The sequence below is a fragment of the Daktulosphaira vitifoliae genome, unplaced genomic scaffold (assembly GCF_025091365.1).
Source record: "Daktulosphaira vitifoliae isolate Bord-2020 unplaced genomic scaffold, ASM2509136v1 Scaffold_1, whole genome shotgun sequence".
Lineage (NCBI taxonomy): Eukaryota > Metazoa > Arthropoda > Insecta > Hemiptera > Phylloxeridae > Daktulosphaira > Daktulosphaira vitifoliae.
The window spans coordinates 86195133-86211216 of NW_026099572.1; the positions used below are offsets into that span (position 1 = coordinate 86195133).

Here is a 16084-nt window from a genome sequence, read left to right on the forward strand (position 1 = left end):
ATAAAATTTGAGTCATTAATTAAATACTATATATAATGTTAAAATAATAATTTATAACGTTAATATTATAATTATGCATGACTGAATAAGAGATGAACTGAGGTGATTAGATCTACCAATTTTGATACAAATGTCAAAAGCAGGAGAAGTTTTTATTATTCGAATTTGTCTAATCTATAAATTTTAGTTAAGTTGAGCAGACAATAGTTCTTTGGTTTTCTATTTAAATAATTTTCGGTGTTTTTTAGGCCTACCTCAAGTAGTTGGGATTAAAGCGAGAAAAAAGAAGAAGAATTATTGGTTTTGTCATTAAGTAGGTTTTAAAATTAACTACTTCATAAAATCAAGTGTTTGATTTTTGGTATGTACAATAATGTCATATTATTAGTGATCATTTATATATTTTACACAAAATACTTTTAAATATTCAAGACAAATCTGTGTCGTAAATTCCTGTAATGACTAAATACACTAATCATTAAAATTGCATCGTTATAGTTGGAATATTATTTTCAAAACAAAATGCATAAAAATTAATATGTTTAACAATAAAATTTGTAGTAATATCCATAACATAATCAATATAATATAAATATTAACATATAATATAATTTTAAAATTTTGTAAAACATAACTTTAGTTATGTTAATAACTATAAGTTATAGTAATCATAATATATCAACCGAGTTAGTACAGTAGTTTCAATAAAAATGGTAGGCTGTCNAGTAAAACTTTACAGAATCATTTATAAATTTGCATAAATCGGCATCATGATCCTAAAATCTGATACCATAAAAAAAATTTTGTTTTTAATTATAATATTATGTTTAAAAAATTAAATTTTAGAAATATTCAATGTGTAGCTATAATATTGACAATAGAGAAAAACTACGGACATTTTCGGAATTATAACAAATAACCTATCTAAAAAAAAGTATAGTACAGTTATACATTAACATGTCTTTTTCTTAAAGTATCGGTCCATTTCAGATGTTATATTTATTTGTATTGGTTTTGACACTTAAAATATGATTGAACTCTATAATAAGTTTATACTATTTTATTATTACGACTATAGTATAAAATGGTTATTCTTACTATTTATAGATGGCTAAGGTAACCCATAGTGTATATTTATAGTAATCATAATATATCAACCGAGTTAGTACAGTAGTTTCAATAAAAATGGTAGGCTGTCATAATGATAACCTAAGTTCTGGATTGGGATAATCATATAATCGTTTATTTCAAACATGCTTATTTTCCGTTAACAAACGATGAGAACCATAGAAACCTGTATCTTACTTACTAAACATTTATATACCTTACCGTCAATGATAATTAAATGTAATGTATATTTATGATAATAATTTCACCTGAATTTGTTTTTTCTTATTTTTATAAAATTAATTTTTAAATAATACATTTAATTGATTTGATTTTAATAAAATTTTCTATTTTCTATTATAAATTAAATATTATTATAAAATATTACCAAGAAAACTTCAAAAAATTATTTTTAATACTAAAAATTAATAAGCTTTTTACACTCCATTATATGAGCTTATGCTACATTTACACCTATTATTATAAATTGTATTTAATAAAATGTTAAAACAATTTTTTCTTGTATCAAATGTGTTTGATTTCATTAAAGATTTAATATTAATTTTGACATCGACTATAAATCATCAATAATTTTTAAAAAGTAATCATTTACCCTTTAAATTGAATTCCATAGAAAAAAACGCAGCACAGGGGGGTCGCGGCATAGTGGTGACGAGGCATAGTTGGATCAAGTATAATAATATCTGACAGTGATTAAAATCACTATCAAAAAAAAAAAACGCTTCGATACAAATCTTTAGATAGTGTTTAATTTTAAAAAATTGGTGTATTATTCCAAAAGCTGCATGATCTGCTAGTTCCTTATTAATATCCTGATTAAGATAAAGTATGTCAAATGAAAAAGAGATTATTTCTCATAAAAAAATNAGATAAAGTATGTCAAATGAAAAAGAGATTATTTCTCATAAAAAAATTGTATTGATCCATACATTTTTTAAAAAAGAAATTATATTGATATAATCATTTTTGAAAAAGTTACGGCAGTTTTTAGTAAAAATAATTTCGAAAATTAGCTATTTTTAAATTTGTAATTTTTTTGTAGGTTTCCCCCATTTACAGGGAACGAGGGAAATTTTTTCAATTTTTGAGAGCAATGTCTTCGACTAGATACAATTTGTGATCTTTTGACGTATCGTTGAAAGAAAGCCGTTCGGTGAGAGCTGNGTAAGAACCTTACATCAACAGACACAAAAAAAAAACAAAAAAACACATCATAGTAAAACTAATACCTTCTCAGCTTCGCATCGAAGCTAAAATGCATCTCTATGTAATTGAAATGTTTAACATTTTCAAATATTTAGACATTTTTTTTATTGATATGGACAATATTTTAAGATTTACAAATAATTATTAAATAAATAAAATTAGCCACAAGTGATAAGTTTTTATTATATAATTATTAAAATAAATACTTGAATGAAGATAGCTAGATATTATACGTAGAACAACTTACAGTTATAAGCTATTAATTATTATTAATTTATTATTAATATTTCAGCAATTATTTATTTTTCTTTCATGTTAAGAAATCCCTTCATTAGTAAAATTTTAAATGCCAGATTTAAAGTCGAGAATGTAGTTTTTGGACAACCAAGATATACAAAGACTATTATCATTTTCTAGTTTTAGGTAAAAACGTATATAGCTAAGTTTATCTCGCAGATATACTTTGGGTTTCTACTCTTGCCTCAACATTATCGTAAAAAATACACTCTTTATCAAAAAATGTATAAATAACTTTATAGATTATCGCTTAACCTTTCCTATCACATAAAGTATTATTTTAACTCATTTCACATTAATACTAGATTATATATTTAAAAATTTTTCATATTGATACGACCACAGCATTGTCACCCATGTGACATCCCCCGGTCACGCCAGTTTCTTCTCAGCCACCACCCTGCCGTAAACCCCACCGTTATACAAACGCGTTATTGTTGTTGTGTGAAGTCCAACAAATGCCTTAGCGTCAAATACCTGCCGCAATATTTCGCTCAGTCAGTCATCTTCGTGATACCACCAGCGATTCGTCGTCCGTTTTCTATGTAAAAATATAGAACTATATTAAAGTTACTAGATAATTGAATAAATTACTTATTAAAATTTGTATTATCTATTTTAAAATGGATTTTAACTGGATTTTTTGTTTTATAAATATATGTAAAAATGTTGTGGTATTATCTATTATTTATGCTTTATTTGTGCTTCATCGATTTCGAAAAAGCTTTTGACATGGTGAGACATGAAAGACTGTTTGAAGTTTTGCAAAAAATTGGTATAAATGGAAAATATCTACAATTCATAATGAATTTGTATTGGCATCAACAAGCTAATACTAGAATAAATAATACACTTTCTAATGACTTTAAAATTCGAAGAGGAGTTCGACAAGGGTGTATCCTTTCGCCATTGCTTTTCAATCTATATTCGGAAGAAATAATGTCGGAGGAGGGCAATGTTATAAACGGGAAAATTATAAATAACTTGAGATATGCAGATAACTGTGTTGATAGCTGGCAGCATCGAAGACCTGTAAAAGATATTGGACAGAGTAGTAACAGCCAGTGAAAACTTAGGCCTATATTTAAATGTCCAAAAAACCAAATATATGATAATCGATAAGGAAAAAAGCCTGATAAGTGTGTTTAGACTTAACAATGTCGCCTTAGATAGAGTACATAAAATTACTTATCTTGGACAATTATTGATAGATAACTGGGATTATTCGTACTAAATAAAATGTCGTATAGAGAAAGCAAGGGCGGCTTTTATGAAAATGAGAAGTATATATACTGTAGCCATCAGCTAAGCATGAATCTCCGAAATAGAATGATTCATTGCTATGTATTTACCGTACTTCTTTATGGAGTAGAGTAGTGGTTTTCAACCGGTATGCCGCGACTATTGATAGTTTTATAATTTTGTATTTATCAGTATTATTATAGATATACGATGAAAACTGATAACTAACAAACATAAACACAGGTTAATCGCTCATCATTAATTGTAAATACAGATAGTACTGTAATAGTATTTAATATCAGTTTACCCATCGCAGCCGTCTCGACCGTATTGAATTTTAAATAATATTTTTTATAATGGATGCATTTATAATTCGTTCACTTGATAATACTTCAGTGAGTGAACCAACGAAGAAAAAAACTAAATTAAATATCAGACGTCAATATAATGAAGATTATTTAAACATAGAATTTTCTTGATCCAGAAATGTGGATGATCCTCGACCATGGTGTCTTATATGTGATGAAAAATTATCCAACTAATCAATGGTTCCAAGTAAACTAAAACGTCATTTTTCCACCAAGCATTCTCATTTGGTTAATAAAGATGCTTCATATTTTCAACGTTTACTAAAATCAGAAACACAACAATCTGAAATAATGGCAAAAATAGTGACCATTTCTGATAAAACTCAAGCAGCTAGTTATCTAGTAGCAGAATTTGTAGCTAAATAAATTGTAATGTTGCAGAATTTATATCAGTTTTTAATAAATCTTATCAGTTAATAGTGTGTGCATTAGGTATTATGTATGTCCCCAATTATAAAATTAGCTTATATACCAGTCAACCGATCCAATGGTCAGTACCTGGTTTGTTGTGACAGTTGATCGCACACAGTGCATCCCTACACTCTTATATTCTCCCTATGAACCAGTTCAAAGTTGGCACCCCCACCACCCGGCGACATCATGAACATCGGCCACTATTCAAATGCCGCGACAATGAATTTTTTTTCTCATCTATACTACCGAGGCGACAAGTTGTCTGTCCGTTTTTTTTTTTTTTTTTGTGAAAACCACGTTTTTTTGTATTTTTTTTTTTGTCCTCCGTTTTTTTTTCTAATAAAATAAAACGTTGAGTCGACCAGCCATCAACCAGGCTGTTAATTTTATTTTTTTTGTCCTCCGTTTTTTTTGTAAAATAAAAACGTCGAGATGTCAATGATGGTGGTGATGTGAGGCGCAACTATGGCCGGTGGTAGGCCATCACTCTTCAAGCTCAACAGCAACAAGTATAACGTGAAACCCCCCTGTTCTACCCATTATTAATATTGTTAATATAGCACTTCTTTTTTTTTGGCTGAAACCTTACAAAATGAAACCTCACACTATAGCAGAAAAACTTATTTTATATGTTTGCTGTGAAATCGTAAAAGTAATTTTTGGTGAAGAAGCTGAAAAAGAAGTATTAAAAATTCATGTATCTGACAACACCATTAGTAGGCGTATAGAACACATGTCTGAAGATATTGAAGAACAAGGACTGCAACAATCTCGTGACTCTCCATTATTTGCATTACAACTAGACGAGTCAACTGACATAAGTGGGCAAACACAACTTTTGGTTTTTATACGCATAGTTGCCAACGAAGATATCGTGGAAAACTTTTTGTGTTGTAAAATACTTCCTGAGACAACCAAAAGCGAAAACATTTTCGAAATCGTGGACCATTATCTGAAATTTGCCAATTTACCACGGGATAAATGCATTGGAGTATGTACCGACAGAGCTCCCGCGATGACTGGCTCAGTCAAAGGCTTTATTTCTTTTCCAATTTATTTATTATCTTTACCCATTGTTTTCTACATAGAGAAGCCTTTATGACAAAAACATTGGTAGGTAATTTAAAGGAAGTTTTGGATCAAGTTGTGAATGTGATAAATTTTATTAAAAGTAGTTCACTTAAATCGAGATTGTTTGAAAAAATTTGTGAAGGTATGGATTCTGATAACTTCCAGTTACTCTTTCACAGTGCAATAAGATGGTTATCAAGAGGCCGGGTTTTATCACATTTTTATGATTTGAGTGAAGAAATAATTGCATTTTTGACAATAGAAGAATCGAAATACGAGTTTCTTGGATATGAAAAGTGGTAGACTAAAGTTTCTTTTTTAACTGATATTTTTGAACATTTGAATAAACTAAATACAAGTATGCAAGGTCGTAACGAAAATATCCTAACATCATCTGACAAAATAATGACTTTTAATGAAAAATTAACTCTGTGAAAAATTCAAGTTGACCAAAAAAAATTGACTATGTTCCTACGAACTGCAAGCGAAATGTAGACACCAGTCTCATATCGTTAATAAGCGAATCTATCGTACTACTAAAAGACAAAATAACAAAATACTTTCCCAGCATAAATGTTGAAGCCTATGACTGGGTGCGGAACCCATTCAGTGTATCAGTTGGCGAGGTAATTGGTCTGCCATTCGTTGAAGAAGACAATCTTATTTCACTAGTAAATGATCGAACATTGAAGTTAAAATTTAAAGAAATGACCGTTATCAAATTTTGGATTCTGTCAAGCAGAATTTCCTGAAATATTTATAAAAGCCATACAAATTTTACTACCATTCTCCAAACTAATATAAGTATGATAAAATATTTTATTACATATGGTGAGAATTACCATAACTTGTCGCAGTAGCCGTAAGCAATGACAAGAAATTGAATATAATAAATTTATTAACCTTATTTTATTCTTTGTTATAATCTGATTGATAATATTATAATAATAACCGATGAGAAATAAACACAAGTCTCTTTTGTTTTTTAATAACGTATTTATTACGTATAATATATAATATTATATATTACGCACTTAAATACACGAATGTCAATATAAGATAATACTGTTAATCGCAGACTGATCTGCGGCCGCCGGGCTCGATTTGTATTTATGTTAATGTGCAGTTTAGGGATCTAACGGTGAATTACCATCTTGATCCAGGTGATATCCAAATCAGTCGAATGGTAATACCCCGACCGCATCAAACTCACGCATCGTTTTTACTGCTGTTTCATAGACTTTAAAAAAAAAAAATAGTTTTCCTATGTACCAAGGTTTTATATTTAAAACCTATATCATAGAAAAAAACGTCAAGTATAAAATTTCATAAATATAACGAATATCTCATTTTTGTATTGAGAAATATAGGTGATTCTCGTGTCACACAGAGAATAAATTGAATTGATTTTATATATTAAGAGTCACCGATGTCTCTCGTATTTATTCTACTATTTGGCTAAAATCAAAATGTGTAATTAACATAATTAATATTACATAATGTTATTTTAAAAATGAATTACCTATGTATGTATTTTTCTTTGTAAATAAGTTCTTGTCTGATATTTATATGTGTTAATGAGTAATTTTATTATATAGAGGCAATACCTAATAGCAACTGAAATGCCAATATATAATACCACCTAATTGTTTTCCTGAGGGTACCAAAGTGTCTAGACATCTGATTCGATAAATCAATCCCATGTTTTGTAGGTAAGAACCTTACATCTCATTTATCTTTCCAGTTACTAACTACTACACCATAGATATTTTCTTTGTCTACTATATTATGCATTCATAATTACTTTAAGAAAATTCTTTCATTTTTTCTCAAAGTGCCTACAAAATGAGTATTATGATTTAATAAAATATGAGCGATAAGTTTGTATAGAATTTATAAACTATCAAAGTTTGTTCTTCAATATAAAGAGAGGTGCTGTGGTGCATGTTGTTTGCTGACGATATAGTGTTAATAGGAGAAAATAGGGAGGAAATTAATCAAAGGCTAGAGATGTGGAGATCAGCTCTTGAAGAAAAGGGTTTAAGAATAAGTAGAAGTAAGACAGAGTATATAGAGTACGAGTTTGACAAAGGAGAACACGAGGTAGGTGAAATGAGGAGGTCAGTGACAATAGGCGTGGACGTGATTAGTGAGGTGGAGAGTTTTAAGTATTTAGGGTCACTTGTGCAAAAAAGTGGTGGTATTGACGAGGATGTAAGACACAGAATTATGTACGGGTGGTTGAAGTGGAGAGAAGCGTCTGGCGTCTTATGCGATAAAAGAATTCCAATGAGGCTGAAAGGTAAATTCTACAAAACTGTAGTGAAATCAGCTATGATGTATGGTTCAAAGTGTTGNAAATCAGCTATGATGTATGGTTCAAAGTGTTGGGTGGTTGTTAAGAAAGTAGAGCAGAGAATGAATGTAACAGAGATGGGAATGCTTAGATGGACGAGTGAAGTGTCTAAAGAAGATAAGATAAGAAATGAGCATATAAGAGGGAGTATAGGTGTAGCGTCAATCGTGGATAAGATGAGAGAAAATAGACTCAGATGGTTTAATCATGTTATGAGAAGAGAAGAATCGGAAGCTGTAAGAACAGTTGTAGAAATGAATGTTTAAGGAAGAAGAGGTAGAGAAAGACTAAAAAAGAGATTGAGAGATGTTATTGAATGCGATATGAGGACATCTGATGTGAGCGTAGAGGATGTGAGATCGTGTCAAGTGGAAGTTTAGGATAAGGGTGTACCCAACCCCAAGTAGTTGGGATTAAGGCGAGGAGAGAAGAAGAAGAAGATCACAGTTTTTTCTTTATTTGTATAATTTTCGAAGAGTGATATTACAAATTTACCAACATATGTAGTATTAGTACATGTAGTGACTATGGAATGATCGAGAATTTTCGCGACGGATAGGCAACACAAAATGCATATACGCGCGAATGTTCTCGATCGCTCCGTAAGAGAATTTTCTAGAAATCAACACAATATAAAACGGCGCGACGTAACAATAACGTCAATCAGATAGTTAACCAGTCGTCAGTTAATCGGTTAAGTAGTTAAGTACACGTAGTGCATTAATATAATTTTTATATAAATTTTCTTAGTGTTTAAACAATAAACCGTCTACATTTTTTCTGTTATATAAATTAGTGTTTTTATTTATTTTAAATCAATAAGTGAAGCACTAAAGTACATACATAAAATTATTTAAGTGTTTTTCAGAATAAATACTTAAATTGTTTTGTTAAAATGGTTTTTCAAATGTGTACTCCGCATTGCCTCACAATTTATATAGTTTAATCGCATATTTTGCAGCTTTAATGTATTTTTATAGTAATACAGCAATACAGGATCTCTAGAGATGTCGCGGTATCCAAGTTAGGTGAGCGACAGCGGCGAGCGTGCACAAATCCGATTGTAATAAAATAAATTATAATAATTAAATTAATAATAGAAGATAATATTGTCGGAATTAAGTTGTAATAATAAAAAATATAATCTGTAGTCAAAAAATGAGTAGCCGCGAGCGTGGTAAAATGTCAACATATATCGACATATATACCCGTCGTTATATATTTATTTAATGAAGAAGAATATCATCGTTTTTGTTTACACCCGCGCGCGCCGCATACCCGTAGTAGGCCATAGGGACGTTTGTGCTGATCAGGCACTAGTGTAGTATTAAAATGCTAATGTTGGTGAAGGACGAATAATCTGTACGTTACAGTTTGCGCTCCCTCGGTAAGATTCGTCTCTGAATATTCTAAAAGAAAAACAATACAATGAAAAGGGAATTGGTGATAAATCACATAGATCCTGAAAATAAAGGTAACGTTATTGGTTGATCAAGGAGGTACAGTGTCATCATAGAACAAAACCACTTGTTGTTTTCGATGACCACACTCTTGGGTTCACAGGCTTTTGAGCCTTGGAGGAGTTTCTTTCGGTCTAGCTTTCAATAGTCAGCTACCCAGTGGTTCCTATGAGAAGCTCTGCCTGTCGTCGGCTTCATGATAAGCTTTGGAGCACCAAAGTTTGACAACCTTTTGTTCACGTGGTTTGTGCAAGATGGACAATGTTTAATTGCATTTAAAAATGATCAGGGTATAAGTCGACAGTGTAAAATTAACCTGATGCATGTATGTAAAAAAGAAAAATAATAATAATACTAANAAAATTAACCTGATGCATGTATGTAAAAAAGAAAAATAATAATAATACTAATAATGTAGGTATAAAAATAATAAATAATTTAGTTAACATTTAAAATGTATTTAAGTTACTTTAATCTAATGTAAGAAGTCAAAACGTTGTCAAAAAAATAGGCTTACATTTACATAGGTGCCTTAAGTTATGTTAATCATACATAATTAAATGTTTAATGTATAATGGGCAATTGATTTAAGAAGAAAAAAAAAGTCATCTCATTCGTAAAAGTCATATCCAGTCTATATGCGCGTAATGAGAAAAAAAATTATAATAGTGAGTTCTTGAAGTAGCAGACTTGCGCTTATGTTTCTTAGTTCAAAGTTTTCATACAATAAAGAAATATATACAGTGACGAGCAAAAGTGAACACTAATGAGAAAATTCTGAGAAAAAGGGTTATAAAATAATAACACATACGTTTTAAATTATTCAAAAATGTATATGTATTTAGAAAACAAAATTTAAGCGTATTAGATGAAAAAATATCTACATTAAACAGCGAGTTACTAGATAACAAATTTTTAAAAGTACTCACTTTAGCACCGCTATTTATTATAGATATATTCCGGCATTAATATTTTGTCTACAAGTCTTTAGTCTTTATCACTGCTTCCATCCTTCGTGACATGCTGTTGACCAATGACTCGCAGTAGTTTACATCAATTTTTGCCCATTCTCTAATTCTTTCCCACAAATTGTCGAGTGAAGTAGGTAGACCGTGATACTTACTATACAATTTTCCTTTTAAATATGCCCAAAAATTCTCTATTGGGTTCAGGTCAGGACTTTGAGCTGGCCAGTCCCTAGTTTTAAATTGTTGATTGGGAAGTTATTGTTTGACGGATTTCGCCGTATGCTTGGGGTCATTATCCTGTTGGAAAATGACTTCATCGTTTGGTATTGGCATTTTTGCAACCACATCTGACAAATTTCTTGATAGAATATTTTTATACATATATTGATCCATAGTAAATATAATTTTATGAATGGGTCCAGGTCCATACACAGTAAAACAGCCCGATAGCATGACAGATCCTCCACCATGTTTGATCGTCTGCTTGACATAGGATTGTTTGAGGATCTCGCTAGACTTTTTCCAGAACCAGAACCTTCCGTCAGAGCAGTATATATTAATTTTGGTTACATCCGACCATATTATCCTCCTCCAGTATTTTTTGTCCAGTGTTTATGATATTTAGCCCACTTTAGCCTGGCCTTCATATTTTTTTTGGAAATTGCGGGTTTTTTCTTTTACTTGGCACACACAAAATTTTGTTCCTTGAGAACTTTCAAGGCTGTCCACTTGCTCACTTTTTTCCCCGTGTGTTGTTGCAATAGATTGGTTGCTATTGAAGATGAAGATGCTTCTCCTGCTTGTAAAAAGTGAGCAAGTCTTCGTCAATCTTATGGGGTAGTACACTTACGTCTTCTTTTTAGTCGGAGTGAAGCGTTAGGACAACCTTTATTTTTTATTTTTTGCACTGCTGCTTGACTGACGCCACACTTTCGAGCCACTTCTCTGGTTGATTGACCCGATTTTAGCATCAAAACCATTTGTGTCATTTTTTGAGGAGTAATTTTCATGTTGGTTCCTTTCACTACGAAAGAATGGTTCATACTGATTAAAATAGCAGTTTCATATTTTCTTTGTAATAGAAAGAAATGTAAACAAATCAAAAGTGAAAAATCTCTTTTCTCCAGACGCCCCAACAATAACAAGTCAAAGACAGGCACTCCGCTTTGCGTTTTTATATTGTTTTAATAGCAGGTGCATAAGTGAGTATTTTTAAATAAATGAACTCTTATCTTTTTCTAAATTATTTTTTGTACGTAAACTTTTGTTTTAATCTCTAGAATGTGGATTCAAAAATTTATTAAATTGAATGTATATTTAGTTTTAAAAATGCCAATTTTCCAAAAATTTTGGAAATTATGTTCACTTTTGCTTGTCACTGTATATACAGGTGAGTTTTTTTATCATAACCCACTCAATTACTTACATAATAATAATAAATTAAAAAAAAAAATTTTTAGATTATCTTTAGTTACACATCATTTTGGAATTATTAACTATGTAATACTTTTTAAGTTCGTCCCTTATGCCTGGTAAGAGTGTCAACTTTGTTTTTTTTTAAATGGGAACACATATTTTGAATTTAATAAAATGTTTGAGTTTTCTATTTAATAGTAAATGGCATTTGAATTTTTAATATAACTTTATTTGTTTATATCTATAAACGCTTAAAGTTTCAAATTTTTGAGTTAATATACATGTATAATATAGAAGGATTTACAAATACAGGTAGCTAATTGGTTATTTATGACATCGATATTAGCAGGTACACAGCATTGTTATTATAAATGATAGCAAGGTACATTGTTGTGAGTGACAATACACTGACTGACAATACAAAAAATAAATCTATTTATAGTCATAATTGATAATAAACAATCCGTGACTGTGACAGCAATGTCATAAATAACCAATTAGCTACCTGTATTTGTAAATCCTTCTATATTATACATGTATATTAACTCAAAAATTTGAAACTTTAAGCGTTTATAGATATAAACAAATAAAGTTATATTAAAAATTCAAATGCCATTTACTATTAAATAGAAAACTCAAACATTTTATTAAATTCAAAATATGTGTTCCCATTTAAAAAAAAACAAAGTTGACACTCTTACCAGGCATAAGGGATGAACTTAAAAAGTATTACATAGTTAATAATTCCAAAATGATGTGTAACTAAAGATAATCTAAAAATTTTTTTTTTTAATTTATTATTATTATGTAAGTAATTGAGTGGGTTATGATAAAAAAACTCACCTGTATATACAGTGACAAGCAAAAGTGAACATAATTTCCAAAATTTTTGGAAAATTGGCATTTTTAAAACTAAATATACATTCAATTTAATAAATTTTTGAATCCACATTCTAGAGATTAAAACAAAAGTTTACGTACAAAAAATAATTTAGAAAAAGATAAGAGTTCATTTATTTAAAAATACTCACTTATGCACCTGCTATTAAAACAATATAAAAACGCAAAGCGGAGTGCCTGTCTTTGACTTGTTATTGTTGGGGCGTCTGGAGAAAAGAGATTTTTCACTTTTGATTTGTTTACATTTCTTTCTATTACAAAGAAAATATGAAACTGCTATTTTAATCAGTATGAACCATTCTTTCGTAGTGAAAGGAACCAACATGAAAATTACTCCTCAAAAAATGACACAAATGGTTTTGATGCTAAAATCGGGTCAATCAACCAGAGAAGTGGCTCGAAAGTGTGGCGTCAGTCAAGCAGCAGTGCAAAAAATAAAAAATAAAGGTTGTCCTAACGCTTCACTCCGACTAAAAAGAAGACGTAAGTGTACTACCCCATAAGATTGACGAAGACTTGCTCATTTTTTACAAGCAGGAGAAGCATCTTCATCTTCAATAGCAACCAATCTATTGCAACAACACACGGGGAAAAAAGTGAGCAAGTGGACAGCCTTGAAAGTTCTCAAGAAACAAAATTTTGTGTGTGCCAAGTAAAAGAAAAAACTCGCAATTTCCAAAAAAAATATGAAGGCCAGGCTAAAGTGGGCTAAATATCATAAACACTGTACAAAAAATACTGGAGGAGGATAATATGGTCGGATGTAACCAAAATTAATATATACTGCTCTGACGGAAGGTTCTGGTTCTGGAAAAAGTCTAGCGAGATCCTCAAACAATCCTATGTCAAGCAGACGATCAAGCATGGTGGAGGATCTGTCATGCTATCGGGCTGTTTTACTGTGTATGGACCTGGACCCATTCATAAAATTATATTTACTATGGATCAATATATGTATAAAAATATTATATCAAGAAATTTGTCAGATGTGGTTGCAAAAATGCCAATACCAAACGATGAAGTCATTTTCCNGGTAAAATTATCATGATAAGGTGTTGTGATTTGTTTATGCGCGTGCGAGATAGTCAGCTGTGTACTACTTCAGACCGGTTCATGGACGGCATTTGTGTGTACATTCACCCCGCTCCTTTCCCATCTTGAACGTCATTTGCACTGCTCGCCACATACATTGTCGCCTTATGATTTAAATTGCTCTTAGTAATTTCCGGCACTGGGTATTAAGTTTTTTTTTGACCCCTACTTTAAAGGCTAGCCGTTTGGTCGCCAACGGACCGCCGGGTCAAACGTCGGACGGGTTGTCGGAAATTAGCCATCATCGGAACTGGTCGTCGCTAATTTTCGTCAGTAGCGGTCGTAATTTTTGTTGTGTGCGCTACAACTGTTTTTTTTTATATATATACATTTTTTTTGCGAGAGTGTCCGCTGTTCGTTTATTATGTAGTTTTTTTTTATTGGCGTCGGCTGAACCTACCTCCAGTTTCTTTAGCCCTTCGGGGCTGGTAATGTATAATTTTTGTGTACCATGTTTTAAGCCATAGTATTTGTTTTGTGCGCCGTGCCGTAAGCACGTGTGGCAAATTTTTTTATAGTTTTTTTATTTTTATTTAGGTGCCCCTATTTTTTTTATGTAGGTCCCGCAACATGGCAGGCGTGTACAATACCACCTGTCATGTTATATATATATTTTTTTTGTGATTTTTTATAGGTTTTATATTATATTTTATTGGGTGATGAACATGTTATTAGTACAATGTGGTGACGTAGTGCATTTTATCCCGGGGTGTCCCAATGTCTTGCAAGCTAAGCCTAACTACCAAAAACCAGTCGCTTACTTGGGACGTATACCCGCCGTGCTTAGCGGTAATACCACGGTTAATAGCCGGTGAGTATCCGAAGACGTTCATCGTATTCTCTAATAATAAAAGTGTAGGTGTAACTATTTTTTGTATTAATGTTTTTTTTTTCTTTTTCTCTTTTTCCCCTTTAATTGTAGACGAGGTTTTTTGACCATTCGGTTTTTTGCCTCGTGTTAACTTAATTTTTTTTTGTTTTTTTTTTTACTTAATAAATTCCCCTTAATTTAAATTAATCATCATATTTTTCTTTTTTTTGCGTGTTCCATCTTCAATGGACTCGTGTATTTTTTTTTCTCCTTTTAAAAATCAACTCCTCTAGTTTATAAGGTACGGGCAACGGCCTTGTATGAGGTCATCCCTGATCTATATGGTTATGTGACAACTGTCACAAGGTTTTGGTGTACATCTACTATCAACGACTCAACGGACATCAACTTAAATATTTATTAATTATAAATTTTTTCTAATTGTTTTAATATACAAGAGTTAATTTTTTTCAAAATCCTACTGTGGTCCGACAATACATTGTCTCGTCCAGTAGGTANTCCGACAATACATTGTCTCGCCCAGTAGGTTGGCGACCCTTTTCTTATAATTTTGTAAAACGCCATGAAAGTTACAAATTTTTCGTTGCGGCCAATTAGTTTGATTATTTTTTATATATTTGTAACCTTTCAATATTAATATTAGCATCGGCGGTAGGAATATATAATCTTCGCATAATATTGCACTTTCGCTGGCGTCGACGACGCGATGTCCGACGTGATCCTCGGGCGTCAAAAGGTTAGCAGCGTTGATGGTGACGGTGCACGAGTGCGGATCGGTTCGTCGACGTTGTCACTTTGACAACGGGAAGAGGACTACGGTATCATTTGTGGCGGGACGTCGTCGGCTGTGCAGCACTTACTGGACTTTACGCCGCGGCGTATAACACGTGGTGTTGGTCAGTCAAATACTCATAATAGGGCAACGGCTGATAAAGGTGACACGAGTTGCGGGGCATTATGTAAAACGAAACGACGCGGGGCCGTGTCAGTCAAAATAAAAATTTGTTGATATATATAATTGATGACAGGAACGCGTATCCGGGTACGAAAACCAAAAATTTATACAAGAAAATATTGTTATCAGCGAGTGGTGAGTGGGGTGGGGTGAATGCATTACGACCGTCTAGTCTCACGGACGTCGTCAATAGACGACGAGATACGCGAGATAATAACACGTGGCCAATGAAGAGTTACACATAAACAAACAAACATACATGTGAAACTAATATAAGCGTGTTAAAAATAGAAAAATGCTTTAATAATCGTACCAATTGTTCGCTATCTATTTAATGTACGCGCTATGAATTATATGGAATAAGCAAATATATGAATGA

At 31.5% G+C, this 16084-nt stretch overlaps 1 protein-coding gene across 1 annotated transcript; it reads left to right on the forward strand.

Moving 5' to 3' along the window:
- The first annotated feature begins 5247 nt into the window (after nucleotides 1-5247).
- On the forward strand, nucleotides 5248-5757 carry LOC126896045 (protein ZBED8-like). The gene has a single exon (XM_050668482.1). It carries the CDS (start codon nucleotides 5248-5250, stop codon nucleotides 5755-5757), a length of 510 nt encoding a protein of 169 aa, XP_050524439.1.
- Nucleotides 5758-16084: the final 10327 nt, after the last annotated feature.

Bases quoted from the DNA above. Each gene is read 5' to 3' on its own strand.
- LOC126896045 (XM_050668482.1), top strand. From the start codon at position 5,248: ATGAAACCTCACACTATAGCAGAAAAACTTATTTTATATGTTTGCTGT.